Raw genomic sequence first — 13,084 nt, 5'->3', positions numbered from 1 at the left:
AGCTTGAAATGGAGCCTCTTCCAGGCATTCAGTTGGGGTGCAGTGCAAAAACAGCGCACGATAAAATAAGAAAAGGGCGGCTAGAGGAAGTGAAAGAATGCTTGTGGGCAAACTTAACAAAAGCTCCTTCCGCCTACTTATAGACCACCTACAGGGACCTGTAACATGACTGCCAGCTTGTGGTTTTCAGTTGTCAACCTAGTATTTTAAAACCTGTTCACAGAATATTTCAAACTTTGTCCCTTGAAAGCCAATACTTAGAGACTTTAAAACATATCTTGCAATAGAAATGAGCCTAAACAAAGTATAATCACCACATGGCAAATCACAGAGGTGTCAAACTGCAAAGCAAAAGGTTGAGATTCCAAAAACAGAATGGCAAATGTACAGATGTCACAAACCGTATTCACACAAGCTCGCACTTTCCAGTTCTTTATGGCCTCTTCGTCAATACCTACTGCCGTTGCTGCAACTCTGATTTTGTTCAACAGTTCAGCTTGATCTCTCATTATGGCCTTGAGAGCTAGACAAACAACAGTGATCATGGAGACAGTGCAGTCTGTTCCATACATCGAAAACATTATTTGTGGAGAGAGTTGAAAGATTAAACTTAACAAATGCTTTGTAAGGGGAACTTGTCTGGCAGATATAATGTAGGACTGTGATAGAGTCACTCCAGAAGGTTATCTTCTCTACCTTTGTGGCCATTTCTTCTACCAGTGTTTCAGTTAATTGCACAGCAACTAGAGCTCCCATGAGTTCCAGTCGGCAGAGAGACTGACTTTCAAGGGGCAACACGGCCTTTTCCCGTAATAGAGCACGTTCTAAACACTTGTCTCAGGTACACACGCGCCATAAGCATCCTGGCTAGCGTCACAAAATACATGAAGCGTAGTCTATCGGATAGCTTTTTGTCCTTGAAGTAGGGCTCTTGGGATTCTCACTTGGTCAAGCTTTTCTGCTTCCTTGCACCATTCACGCCACTCTCGAAGATCAGCTTCTTTTAACTCGTCATCCCAGCCATACTTCATACAATTCAGATTCTGAAGGATTATCCTACTGATTGAGAATGGGTGGAGGAGTCCTCACGGATCCGCAACAGAGAATGCTTGACTCAAGATCTTCTGCGTTGTCGTGCCTGGATTACCATTCAGTCTGGTAAACTGGAGTATGTCCTCCTGGGAATCCCAAATGACGCCCAAAGTTCTGTCTCTTTGCAACTTACCTTCACTCAGCTCGAGGAATCGCAGAGATCTATCTTGCTCTGGAATGGTTGCCAAGATGTCTGGGTCATTTGTCAGCCATTTGTGTAGGCAGAAACCTCCATGGTGCAGCAACTCACTCATCTGCTTCCGCATTTCAATAGCTTCCTTGTGAGAATCTGTTGATGGTAGGCCATCATCCATGTAAAGATGCTTGTAGACTGCTTTCACACCCAGAGGTAAATCTTCCCCATTCTTGTCAGCATTTTGCCTCATAGTGTAGTTTGCTCTGGATGGCACAGACACTTCTCCAAACACTGTTCTCTCAAACTGATACATGCTCGGTTCTTCATCCGGAGAGTCTCTCCATAAGAATCTTATTGCTGGCTTATCACAATCAGTGAGATGAAGTATATGGTACATTTCTTTCACATCAGCAGCCATTACAATTCTTCCTTTGCAAAACCTGAGGAAAACAAACAGACGAGAGAAGATCTGGTCCTGTGTAGATCTTATCGTTCAAACTTTGTCCCATGAATTTCACGGAGGCATTGTGTACTCTTCTGAGACAATCAGGTTTCTTCAAGTTGATGACAAATCTGTGTTGTAAGTACCAAGTCACTTTGCTATCACATTGTACTTCCTCTTCACTCAATTTCTTCACGTTGCCCTTCTCAATGTCATCCTGGATTGACTTTGCATATCTCTTTCTGGTTGCGGGGCAGTTCTCAAACTTCTTCTCCAGGGATTGCAGTCTCCTGTTTGCCATTTTGTAATCGTTGGGCAGAGAGGGTTCCTCTTCTTTCCAAAGAAGGCCTGACGCATGTGTCTTCACTCACACTCTTAAAGGAGAATGGAAGGTTACAGGGTATAATTTTGGAAATGATCTGAAATTGTAGAAAGAACGTAAATTACAAAGAATCAATTGAGAAAAGTTCATATTTCAGTGCAAATCAAATAGAAAACTAAGAGAATTTGCCAGAATTGAACATCCACCATTTTTTTAGCATTCTCTTCCGGTTACTTCCAAATAAGGATTACCGGATTTCAATGGAGAGAATACAGCTAACAGCCAGAATGAACTTGCAAGGAGGGGAAATACCTCTTGGTGTAATTGCGAGCATCGTGAAAACTAGGAAAATCAGCAGGAGAGAGTGTGTTTGCTGCGAAGAGATCAACGAAGCCATGATGAAAGTATCAGGTGAAATACTGTTGATTAGAAGGGTAACAAACTTTATGAAACGATTCATTCATTGTTTTGATTTAGTCCTTTTTTCTCGCTTATGAAAAACCAGCCATTTGTTTTCCATTTGGCATTGCTGCTTTTTTATTATATGGCTTAGATTTAGAGGACAATCCCCCTATTCACTGTATAAGTCATCCTGATTTTGAAACTGTATGTTTGTGAACAGGGCTTGAAATTAAAAAAATCGTAACGTTGCCTTTTGGCGACCAACTCGAGAAATTTAGTCGCCAGTTTGTATAATCAAAAGAATATTAATTTTGGGGCTGGTTGAAAGTGTTTAAGCTTGTTTAACTTCATCATCCGGTTTCTGGTCGTGTGGAACTCACTCGCACAAGTAATTATGAAAATACGAGAACAAAAAAGTAACATAGTTATACAAAACAATCTTACCCAAACTTAATAAGTAAATAAGAGTTTCTAGCCGCTATCTTTGTAGCTTATGGGAGCCAAACACGACTGTATGGAGATAGCATGTACGAAGGAATTAACATGGCCGATTCCATTCATTACTAGATCTCCTCTTTGTAAGGAAACCGCTTGCCACTGAAACAAAGGCGCAGTAAATGATGCAGATCTTTTATGGTGTGATCCATCAGATTTGTGATTGAATGTTAGTTTCAGATCAAGATTTCACAGAAAGAACTTGCATGTAATATGGATTTGATGGGCTTCAAGCTGTCATCAGAGATAAAAATGTCAGGATAAAGGACGTTAAATTGAGTAAGTTAAATCTCATTTGATTGGGTTTTCTTGGAGTTCTTGTAGGAAATCTTTTACGGACTTCAGTAAAAGCTACTAAAGGAAACGAATGGCAGTGGAAGTCAAATACAGCTTAGAGGAAGAGCTTGATAATGGACCGAAGACTTTTAAGAAAAAGAGCTTTAATGTCAAGTCTTGTAGTAGTCAAGTATGGATTTTGGAATAAATGTGCAGTACAGGACAGCACTGTAGAATACACAAGAACTCTTCACAAACATCAATTTTTACTATCAATGTACGAACGACTCAGAAAAGTCTCAATGCCATGTACTTGGCGATGCACATGTAACTCGCATGAGCTGGTTATCTTACTGAAAATCATATGAAATGATAAATAGAACTCTTCTCTTTTTCATGCAAGTAATCAACAAAATCTTTCTTATACCTATACATAGTTAACTCGCTAAGTTACAAATTGAAGAGTTCATAATAAATATACATGTAACTTCTAAACGGTAACAATTTTATATTACACGGTTCAGAACTGCAGTTATATTATTTTGAATGTGAATATTATTTGATGCGATTGCCTGATTCAACGCAATCGGTTACCTCGTTTGAAAACAGCTAACGGACTTATCAATGGGACGAATAGCAAAAATGACATACTTGATTTGATTTGATTATTCTAAAATTATGTGTGAACTTGAATTCTCCTGATTTAAGCGAACATGTAATTATTTCTAAGATAAAGCTTCCTAGTACACCTGACCAGCTGACTAGGTCGACGGCTGTTTTGATCTCTGATTGCAGACTTTCAGGCAAGCCATCCCCACGCTTTACTGTGCCTTCCAATGAGCCTGTCAAAGTTATGCCCTGAAAGCCACTTGCACTCTTGACATTTTTCAGGAATGCAGGCAAATGTCCATCAGGGATGGGATGACTCTTCAGACATTCAGCTCTTGCCATTGCTTCTTTAACAAGTGAAACCGACACGGGCAGGATGAGATCGTTACACTGCATTTGAAGACTCAGCTTGCTAAGAATAGAGAATAAACCAGCCAGAAAATGGCAAAATGCTGTGAAGTGGACATCTCTCATTTTGCCAGCAACAAATTTTGCCCGTCCTTGGATGTCCGCGTTCTTTGAAGAGATGCTCAGATGTTCCATGTGGAATAATACCGCAGCATATTGTCTGGCTTCGTCACATAAGGAATCTTTGGGGGAATGACCCACAAACACATTCAACGCACGGGTGACGTGGTAACCAACGGGTTCCAATAACCTGGGAAGGTTTTAGGATATTTACATCGAGCTCTTCTGTAATGGATTTGAGGGTGCGTACAGATTTCGGGCTGTAATGGTAGGTCTTCCAAATGAGATGAAGGACATTGTAAACGCACTCGATTGACTTGCATTTTTTCTGCAAATCTTGGAGTGCAAGCTCCAGCCTATGTGGAAGGCAGTGAAAGCCCAGGATGTGTGGGACTTCTTTCTTTAAGAGAGCTGCCACTCCTCCCTTCTTTTCCAGATTGACGGCAGCGCCATCAGCCCCAAACCTGACTGCCTTGGTTTTCCAGTTGCCAAGACCAGCATCTTGAAATACTGAATTGATGACGTTTTGAATTCCTAATAGAAAAACATGAAAGGATATTGTTAATTGCCGCTTACAAGTCATGGTTCCCAGCTATAAGCCCGAAAAGCAGCCTTGGAGGTGAATAGAAAACTATAGTACATATATATTAAAAAAACTGAATTACTTCTCTATAATAAGATTTTGACTTTTTAACATTCAAAGCAGAACGCAAAAACAAACAAAAGGTAGAATTCTTAGAATGTTACTTTCGAAAAGAATTTCTGTATTTGTAATAGTTTTCAGCTTGTTCAGTGAAGGATATAAAAGCGACCTATCTATTTGCAACATACGCATATAGCCAATACATTTGCCCGTCGGAATTTTTAATTGTTTTTTAGCTCAAAAACAGTAAAAATTCCAACAGGAAAAATGGACTAAATACGCCCCTTATTTGGATTTTTAAAAGTAATTATTCTTGCCTAATTACCTTCTGCAGTGACATGTTCAACCACTTTGTGCCTGACTAAGCAGTTTATTGGCTTGCCATCACGAATAAAACGAGTGTATACGGTCTCATTTTCTAAGCCCCCAGCATCAGTCGCGCCGTCTGCCATCACACTGATGTAATTCGTCCTTGTGACTTCATCTGTGAGCTGGTCTTTGTAAACATTACCAATTACCAACACCATTTTGGCACATGACTTGTCATTAGCATAGGTCATGTTTATTTCGAGGCCGTTCTTCTTTTGGAGGGACAAGAGACCTTCGTATTTGCTAAAGGGCAACTCCTCTTTTGCAACAAAGTATGCTGTATTCATCTTTATCGTCATCTCTTTTCGATCTCTTTCCTCTTGGTCTTTCTGCCCCTTGGAAAAACTTCTGGCTTTTGAAGACTGCTATGGGGTTCTGCTTGGCTCGCAAGGCTGTCAGCTCTCAAATGGCCATTGCTTGACCCATGAATTTGAATGGTTTCCTTTTTAAAGGAATTCGAGTCAGAAATAAACTGTGATTTCCCTGCTACCCCTGGTACTTGAATACAAATACTGCAGGTCATGCAGTTGTTTTCTTCCGAAAACATCAGCCACAGGAATTCTTGTTTCCACTTTGAAAGGAATTTTCTTTTCTGGCCCACATTTGGTGCTGATGGTTCCGGTTGTTTCTTGGCCTTACTAGAGTCCCCCAGTCCAGCCATTTCCACAGTTCTTTTTTGAACTGGTTTGCTGGGTGGTGTTTCACAGGTGGTGGTCAACTTCTTTTCAAATGAAAACAGTGTCGGCTGTTATTTTGGCTTCACAGTGATCACGTTTTTCGAAGATTTGCCATGCTTTTCTTTGTCTTTGTCATTGGCTTTCCACTTATTTATGATTGGAACAAAGTGATTGGGCTCATACTAAGTTCCAGGGCGATTGTCAAAACCTCCCGCTCTTGACCATAGAGTGTTTACTTGGCCCGGTGGTATTTCTGATTCAGGCGACAATCTTGGAATCACAATTCTATGCAACAACTTTTGATAGCGGAAATTAACATTGGGGTAAACAATAAAGTGGTCGTGATATTACAGAGGCTAAGTGCTAAGAGATTCAAGAAAGATAACCATTCCCCAACAGTACATGTAGACAACGCTTGAACTTTCACTGCCTCGCACTTGTCCTGAGTTTCTGTAAAACTTCTTTTCTGCTTGACATTTAAGTGCGATTGAAAACAGTGTTTCCACAGAGATGTCGGTATCGCCGGACGTTTCGCAAAAGACTGGATGCTCGGGATAATATTTTGAATTAAAAAACAATTTGCCAGCTACAAGAAGTCTTAGCAATAATGCCAGTGACTCATCCCCACAAAGAGCAATGGACGTTGCATTGTACAGACAATCACCATTATCACTGGCTTTGACAGCAACTGTTTCTTTGCTGATGCAAAACATCCTCTGGAAGCTGTCCCGTTATGATATCGGGAACAAGCAAATTTAATTCTTTAAAAGCCTCCTGCTTGATGATAAGCAGCCCTTTGGCATCCTCTTCATTACTACAGAGAGAAGTTTGGAAATATTTTAAATTTTAAATCTTCCTGGCTTGCTAATTTGTTATGCATGATAATTTACATTGTCTCGCACGTGTTCTCTCGGAAACCGGCGGAAACCATGTGGATATGTGAAAATCAAACACTTCGTTCCAGCAGTCTTTTTGCAAAATTCTGCGCCCGCGGTACGAAGGGAATAGCTGTAATGGCGTTGAAAATATTGCGGACAGAAGTTGGTAGTTCGCTTTGTTTATGCGATTTGGCCTGTTTTTTTTACAACGAATGCAAAGCAGGATGAGACAAAATGTTTGTTTTACCTTTAATCTTCTAATTTAAATCTAAATCATAGAAAAATCTGGTCGTCACATTGGCGAGTAAACCAGAATTTTTAGTCGCCAAAGAGAAAATGTTAGTCGCATTGGCGACTGTATCGGTCGCAATTTCGAGCCCCGGTGAAGAGAAGTGTTGGAGACGGCCATTGTTGGTTTGAGTCAGGTGCGTGGCATACAAGCGCCATGGGAACTTGCTATTGTGTACGTACCACATCTATAACATTGTAAATCGTTTTGCTCTTTTGCTGGGATAATGTAGAGTAGATCAATTAGCCACAGGCACCCTGTATGTCACAAATTCTGTAAAGGATGTTAAAATGTTTAAAGTGCCACTAACCCCCCAAATTTTTTTCCTTAAATAAAATCTACTAGTTTTCCTGATTACTTTGGTGAAAAAATTATCTCGATTGATAAAATCCCTACGTTTCTACAGGTGTTTAAACATGTAATTTCTATGTTCACGGCCGTGCAAAGTGGGATCTGGGTCGGGCTACTAATGATGTCACTTCGGGAACTGGGCTAAAACACTCAAGAGACTTTTGACTGAGCTTCGAGGGCAGTCAAAACATTTTCGGGTTATTTGTGATTCATATTTTATCAAAACTGGACAACAACTTTAGGTGAAAGAACTGTATCATCTAGCATTACAATTCAGAGTCTAGCTACGATTTGGAAGGCTGTGAAGTACATATTTTTCCATTTCGAAGTGCGGGTTGCCAGTTGAGATAACCGCGTTGTATAATTATATATAGGCCGAGATCGACAATTTGCCAGTCCATTTGGGTTATAAAGGTACAAACAATGACTGAAGAGTTAGCTTACAGCTCTTAAAGAGTTATAAAGATGTCAATGAACACAAAGAGTTGGTAATTTGACTTTACGGAACATGCAAATTTCGGAGTGACAAAACACTTTTACATTCAAATAGTAATTTCCCCTGAAATGCAAGTTAAACTGCGATGCAGTTGTACTCCACTCCTGCCTACTTCTCCAGATCAATGATTGAAAATAGTTTTAACATAAGAGATAGGCAGAGATGTCGGCAAACAATATTAGAAGGTGAGGTAACTTTTCACTTTGTTATTGTCGACCGACTGTAGTAGATGTATATTCAATTACTGTGTACGAACACAAGCTACGCAAATTTGCATATTCCGTACTAGTGAAATCATGGAAAATCCTTCAACAAGATCTTGAAAAGAGGTTCAGTATACTTTCAGTTAAATGAATACATTTCTACTTCACTGTTATTTTGAATGAAATGTCCATTTTACGCACGCTAACAACCTGGGAGTCCTCGACTTATTTGTTTTCGTTTCGGTTGACTGACAAGCGCATTCTTCTTTCAGCACAACAATCTCCGTCAGTAGCTATAGGGCCGAATCTTAATCGTTTGTTTCACTTTCCTCATATATTTATAAATGCTTGATCCATTCTAAGTTTGTAATTTAGATGTATTTCATTCCTCAAAGACGAAACTCAGAGAGCAAAACAAACTGAGAAACACGGCCAGATTACAGGCGACCTCTGGCGTGCGTGTGTTTTTATTAAAATCCACAAATACATAGCTAGTTCACCAGTTCGAAGCCTCAACAATCTTCTTCGCATCGTTGTAGAACGTAGGTTTAGTTTACTATTCATTTAGACAAGTCTCTATTTCAAAAGGTGATTTGTTTAATTTACCATGTAATTTCGTCACCTATAGTTTCGCCTGGGACTCGTGTCGAAAGATCGTTTGCGCTCAAAATATGGCTTCCAGCTTATCCCAAATTTGTGTCTTATGCAGTAGCTTGACAATTTCAAGATCCCCACTAGAGATAGAGAAGAATATACAGGCCGTGAAAATCTCTAGGTTTTTATAGTAGTGGCGAACCTGAGATCGGAGAAATCCTCAATGGCTCCCCGGCTTTAGCTTCGCACAGATCAGCCCACTGCTTTGGTCTTTTTCTTGTTTTGGTAGTTTCATTGAGGTAGAGGTATTGAATGAAGAGGCATAGTCTATTCTATGCATCCTGTATTGCTACACCCTCCAACAACAGATTGTCCTTGCATTCTGTAACGATTTTGACACACACTATTGCATGTTCACATACATTCTTCTTAGAAACAAAATATTGTTATTCCCGAAGTGACGTCAAAAGCCAACTCGTCCCATTCTCTGCTATTCCTCGGTCGTGAACATGGAAAAGGGCAAATTTACAAACTTAAAAAATTCATAGAAAATCAATGAAAATAGCTAAAATGATAATTTTTTCACAGTGGTGATCAGGAGAAAAAGGAAATTTATATTAGCAAAAAAAATTTTGGGGGTTAGTGGCACTTTAATTCTCATTATGATATAAAATTCAGTCTGAGGTACTTGATTAGCCCTATCAATATTGCAACACAATTTTGAAAGATATAAGTAGCCAAACTACATGAATCTTTTTAGTAACTTTAGACTTAGTGAAAGAATTATTCGTTCATTGAACTTAGTCGACTACATTTTACACACACAGCCATTGCCTAAATTTCTTGTAGGTTCTGCAAAATGAAATTAATAAACTATTGTAGTCAACGTCCAACACGCTAGTTGGCTTTTAACCGTTAAGACAAAATGTACAATTCAACGAGTGCAAACAGAAGCGATGAAAAGGGAGCGGTTGCTACAAACAAAATAAATTACAAGTTATAGACGAATACAATAAAAGAAACAGAAATAACGAGCCGAAGGTAGACGATACTTACAAACGTTGTATGACTAGGAAGCTAAGGTACACGTAAAAAAAGGAAAACGGCAGGGCGGTAAACGAGACGAGATGACGGTAGCATCGCGAAGAAAATACACAAATAAACTAGAAAGACGCATACAAAAGGGGACTGAAACAAAGCAAAATTATGCGAAAAAACCTAACAGAACATCGATAACGTGAAAGCGAGATAAATGAAAAGAATGCGATGATCACGAAAGAATGCACGCACAAACGGAAAAAATAACAATTAAATGCGGCTGCAACATCTGGCTCCTCTAAGAGTTTACTAAAACTCTTAAGTTCTCAGTTTTAATGTTAAAGTTCATAACACAGTTCTCTACTCATGGCTCCTCTGGCTGGGATTTACCCTGGTGTTCATTCTTCATTCTCCAGTATCAGCATGAGTTTGTCGATTGGGCGATCTAGGGTTGTTGTTGCCGTGGTAACTCTGACCGATATGACCTGTCCATTTGAATCCGGGTGTATGTCGACAACTCGGGCCATGCTCCAGTTGTTTCTTGAGGCTCGATCATCTACGATCAGTACCAGGTCTCCCTTTTCGAAGTTTCTTCGGGGGCGGTTCCATTTTACTCTCTTTTGTAGATTTTGGACGTACTCTTTTCTCCATCTCGACCAAAAGACATTGGAAAGATACTGCACACGTTTCCATCTTTTGCGGAGGTACAAGTCAGCTTTCTGAAAGTTTCCTGGTGGAGGCATGACAACCCTTGACTTCATAGTCAGTATGTGATTTGGTGTGAGTGGATCCAGATCCTCGGGATCGCTTGATGGGACAGTGAGCGGGCGACTGTTAATGATGCATTCTACCTCGGTTAACAGGGTTCTAAAGGACTCATCGTCGAGGGTGTGGCCATGTTCTCGCATCAATGCAGACAAAATTGATCTGACAGATCGTATCTGGCGCTCCCAAACGCCACCCATGTGGGATGCTGCTGGAGGATTCTGTTTCCATTGGATAATCCAGTCAGCATTGAAGTGTCTGCAAAGATTCCTTTGGATTGCGCTGTGGTCCAGCTCGTCTAGAGCTTTCTTTAGTTCTCTCTCTGCTCCTACAATGTTGGTGCCTTGGTCTGATCTGATCTCACATACAGGCCCTCTCCTTGCTATGAATCGTCGAAGGGCGTTAATGAAGGAATCCGTTTCCAATGAGTCGGCCGTTTCAATGTGCACAGCTCGGCTAGCTAGGCAGGTAAATAGTACTCCATAGCATTTAACATCTCTCCGTCCATGCTTGATGTAGATGGGACCAAAGTAATCAACACCACTATATGTGAAGGGAGGGGAGGGTGTTATTCGCTCCTTAGGAAGGTCAGCCATCTTTTGTTCACCTGTCGTTCCACGAAGACGACGACAAACCACGCACTTGGAGATGAAATGTCTCACAACAGAATTGGCGTTAAGTATCCAATATTGACTTCTTAGTTCGCTCAGCGTAATGCCCCTGCCAGCATGGGCGACCTTCGTATGGGCGTCGCGAATTATGAGGTCCACGATGAAACTCTTCTCCGGCAGGATCACAGGACGCTTAAAGCCTTCTGAAAACTCTTCTGACTTGCTTAGTCTTCTGCCAGCACGTATGAGTCTGTCCTGGTCCAGGAAAGGATCAAGGCGATACAACGTGCTAGATTTCTTGATTTCAGACTTTATTGCCTTTGCAAATTGGCGGTCATTCTCACAATCTACTCGTCGAACTTTCTGCAGAGCTTCTATTTCTTTGGGAAATGCACCGCTTTGTACCAATTTCAGAATGGTCTTCTCCGCTCTGTCTAATTCTTCTACTCTTAAGGGCTTGTGTTTCACGTTTGCTGTACGTCTCACTTTGTCAGCTCCATCCTTGGGAAGCAATGCCCTCTCATCGGAGTTAGGTTTTAGACGGAGTATCCAGGCAATGGATTTTTCATACGGTGCCACTCGGAAAAGCGTGTGAGCCTCTTCAAAAGGTCTGCGTTCTCTTCAACATCCATGCTGTTCACTAGAACCTTCTTAACCTCAGGATCATTGTAGGAAACGTCGTCCAAGTCACCAGGAAGTTGAGGCCATTTGCTCTCAGGTAGCCATAGGAAATTTGGACCTGTAATGCAACGATGCTGTTTGGATGACTCATGGCCTTTCAAACCACGTGACGAGTCATCAGCCGGATTAATGTCGGTCCCAACGTACCTCCACTGGTTAGGATTTGTTGCATTTCTTATTGTTTGCACGCGATTCGCCACAAACACGTGGAAACGCTTCTTGTCATTTCGGATGTACTTCAAAACAGTTGTACTGTCTGTCCAATAAGTCTTACTCTCAGCAGGTGCGTCTAACTCTCTAGCAATCATCTCTCCCACTCTAACTGAAACTGTGGCTGCCGTAAGCTTGAGGCATGGAATCGTCATGGTCTTAACGGGAGCTACGCGGGCTTTCCCCATAAGAAACGCACAATGGATGTCTCCTTTCTCAATCTTGATTCTGAGGTATGTCACTTGACCGTAACCCGTTGAGCTAGCATCAGAGAAGTTGTGGATTTGTCTGGAGACGACTGTACCAAAGTTTGCAGGTTTGAGACATCGCTCCATAGAGAAACGTTCCAGGGCAGGCGACTGGCTTTTCCAATTCTCCCAACGTACACGGTACTCTTCGCCAATGTCTTCATCCCAGCTTAACTTGGTGCGACACAGATCCTGCAGTATTGACTTTCCGACCAACAGAAAGGGTGCTGCTACTCCCAGAGGGTCGTAAACGGAAGATATCGTAGACAATATTCCTCTTTGGGTTAGCGGCTGGTCTTTAAGGACGATTCTGAAACCAAACGTATCCGACTCGATTGCCCACTGTACGCTGAGAGCCCTCTCAAACGGAAGTTCACCACTGCCTAGCTCTAATGTTCTCACGTCTTGGGCACGAGCTTCGTCTGGGACACTTTCTAGTACGGGTCTACTGTTGCTAACGAACTTGGCCAGATTGAAACCTCCATGTGCACAGGCATGGCGAACACCACGTATTCTTTGAATAGCGGACTCCTCTGTATCTTCTGGGCGAAGGCAGTCGTCAACATAGAAATTCTTCCTCAACAGGTTAGCGGTTTCTGGACCAACGGCCTCCTCGGCATCATCAGCTGCTTTTCGTAGCACGAAGTTTGAACAACTCGGCGAGGAAACCGCACCAAATAAATGGACGTTCATCTGATACTCCTCAAGATTCTGCGTTTAATCTCCATCAGGCCACCATAGGAAGCGTAAGAAGTCTCGCTGGCCTTCTGGTGCCCGGACTTGATGGAA

General features: G+C 41.4%; 1 protein-coding gene and 1 pseudogene across 1 annotated transcript; both read right to left on the bottom strand.

Annotated features, from left to right (window-relative positions):
* Window positions 1-3,335: 3,335 nt before the first annotated feature.
* LOC149111172 (zinc finger protein 862-like) lies at window positions 3,336-5,915 on the bottom strand (annotated as a pseudogene).
* Window positions 5,916-10,178: 4,263 nt separating this feature from the next.
* On the bottom strand, window positions 10,179-12,988 carry LOC149111171 (uncharacterized). The gene is made up of 2 exons (XM_089292395.1): window positions 11,804-12,988; window positions 10,179-11,657 (listed from the first exon to the last, which is right to left on the bottom strand). The coding sequence occupies exons 1-2, from the start codon at window positions 12,986-12,988 to the stop codon at window positions 10,179-10,181; spliced, it is 2,664 nt and encodes an 887-aa protein (XP_089148521.1).
* Window positions 12,989-13,084: the final 96 nt, after the last annotated feature.

Source organism: Orbicella faveolata, unplaced genomic scaffold (genome assembly GCF_042242905.1).
Source record: "Orbicella faveolata isolate gen_17 unplaced genomic scaffold, um_ofav_v1 contig_24, whole genome shotgun sequence".
Lineage (NCBI taxonomy): Eukaryota > Metazoa > Cnidaria > Anthozoa > Scleractinia > Merulinidae > Orbicella > Orbicella faveolata.
This window is presented reverse-complemented; position numbering and strand designations above follow the sequence as displayed.

Bases quoted from the DNA above. Each gene is read 5' to 3' on its own strand.
- LOC149111171 (XM_089292395.1), bottom strand. From the start codon at position 12,988: ATGAACGTCCATTTATTTGGTGCGGTTTCCTCGCCGAGTTGTTCAAAC. The intron at 11,658-11,803 runs GTTCTAGTGAAC...TTGCTTCCCAAG, and splicing joins ATGATCCTGAGGTTAAGAAG to GATGGAGCTGACAAAGTGAG.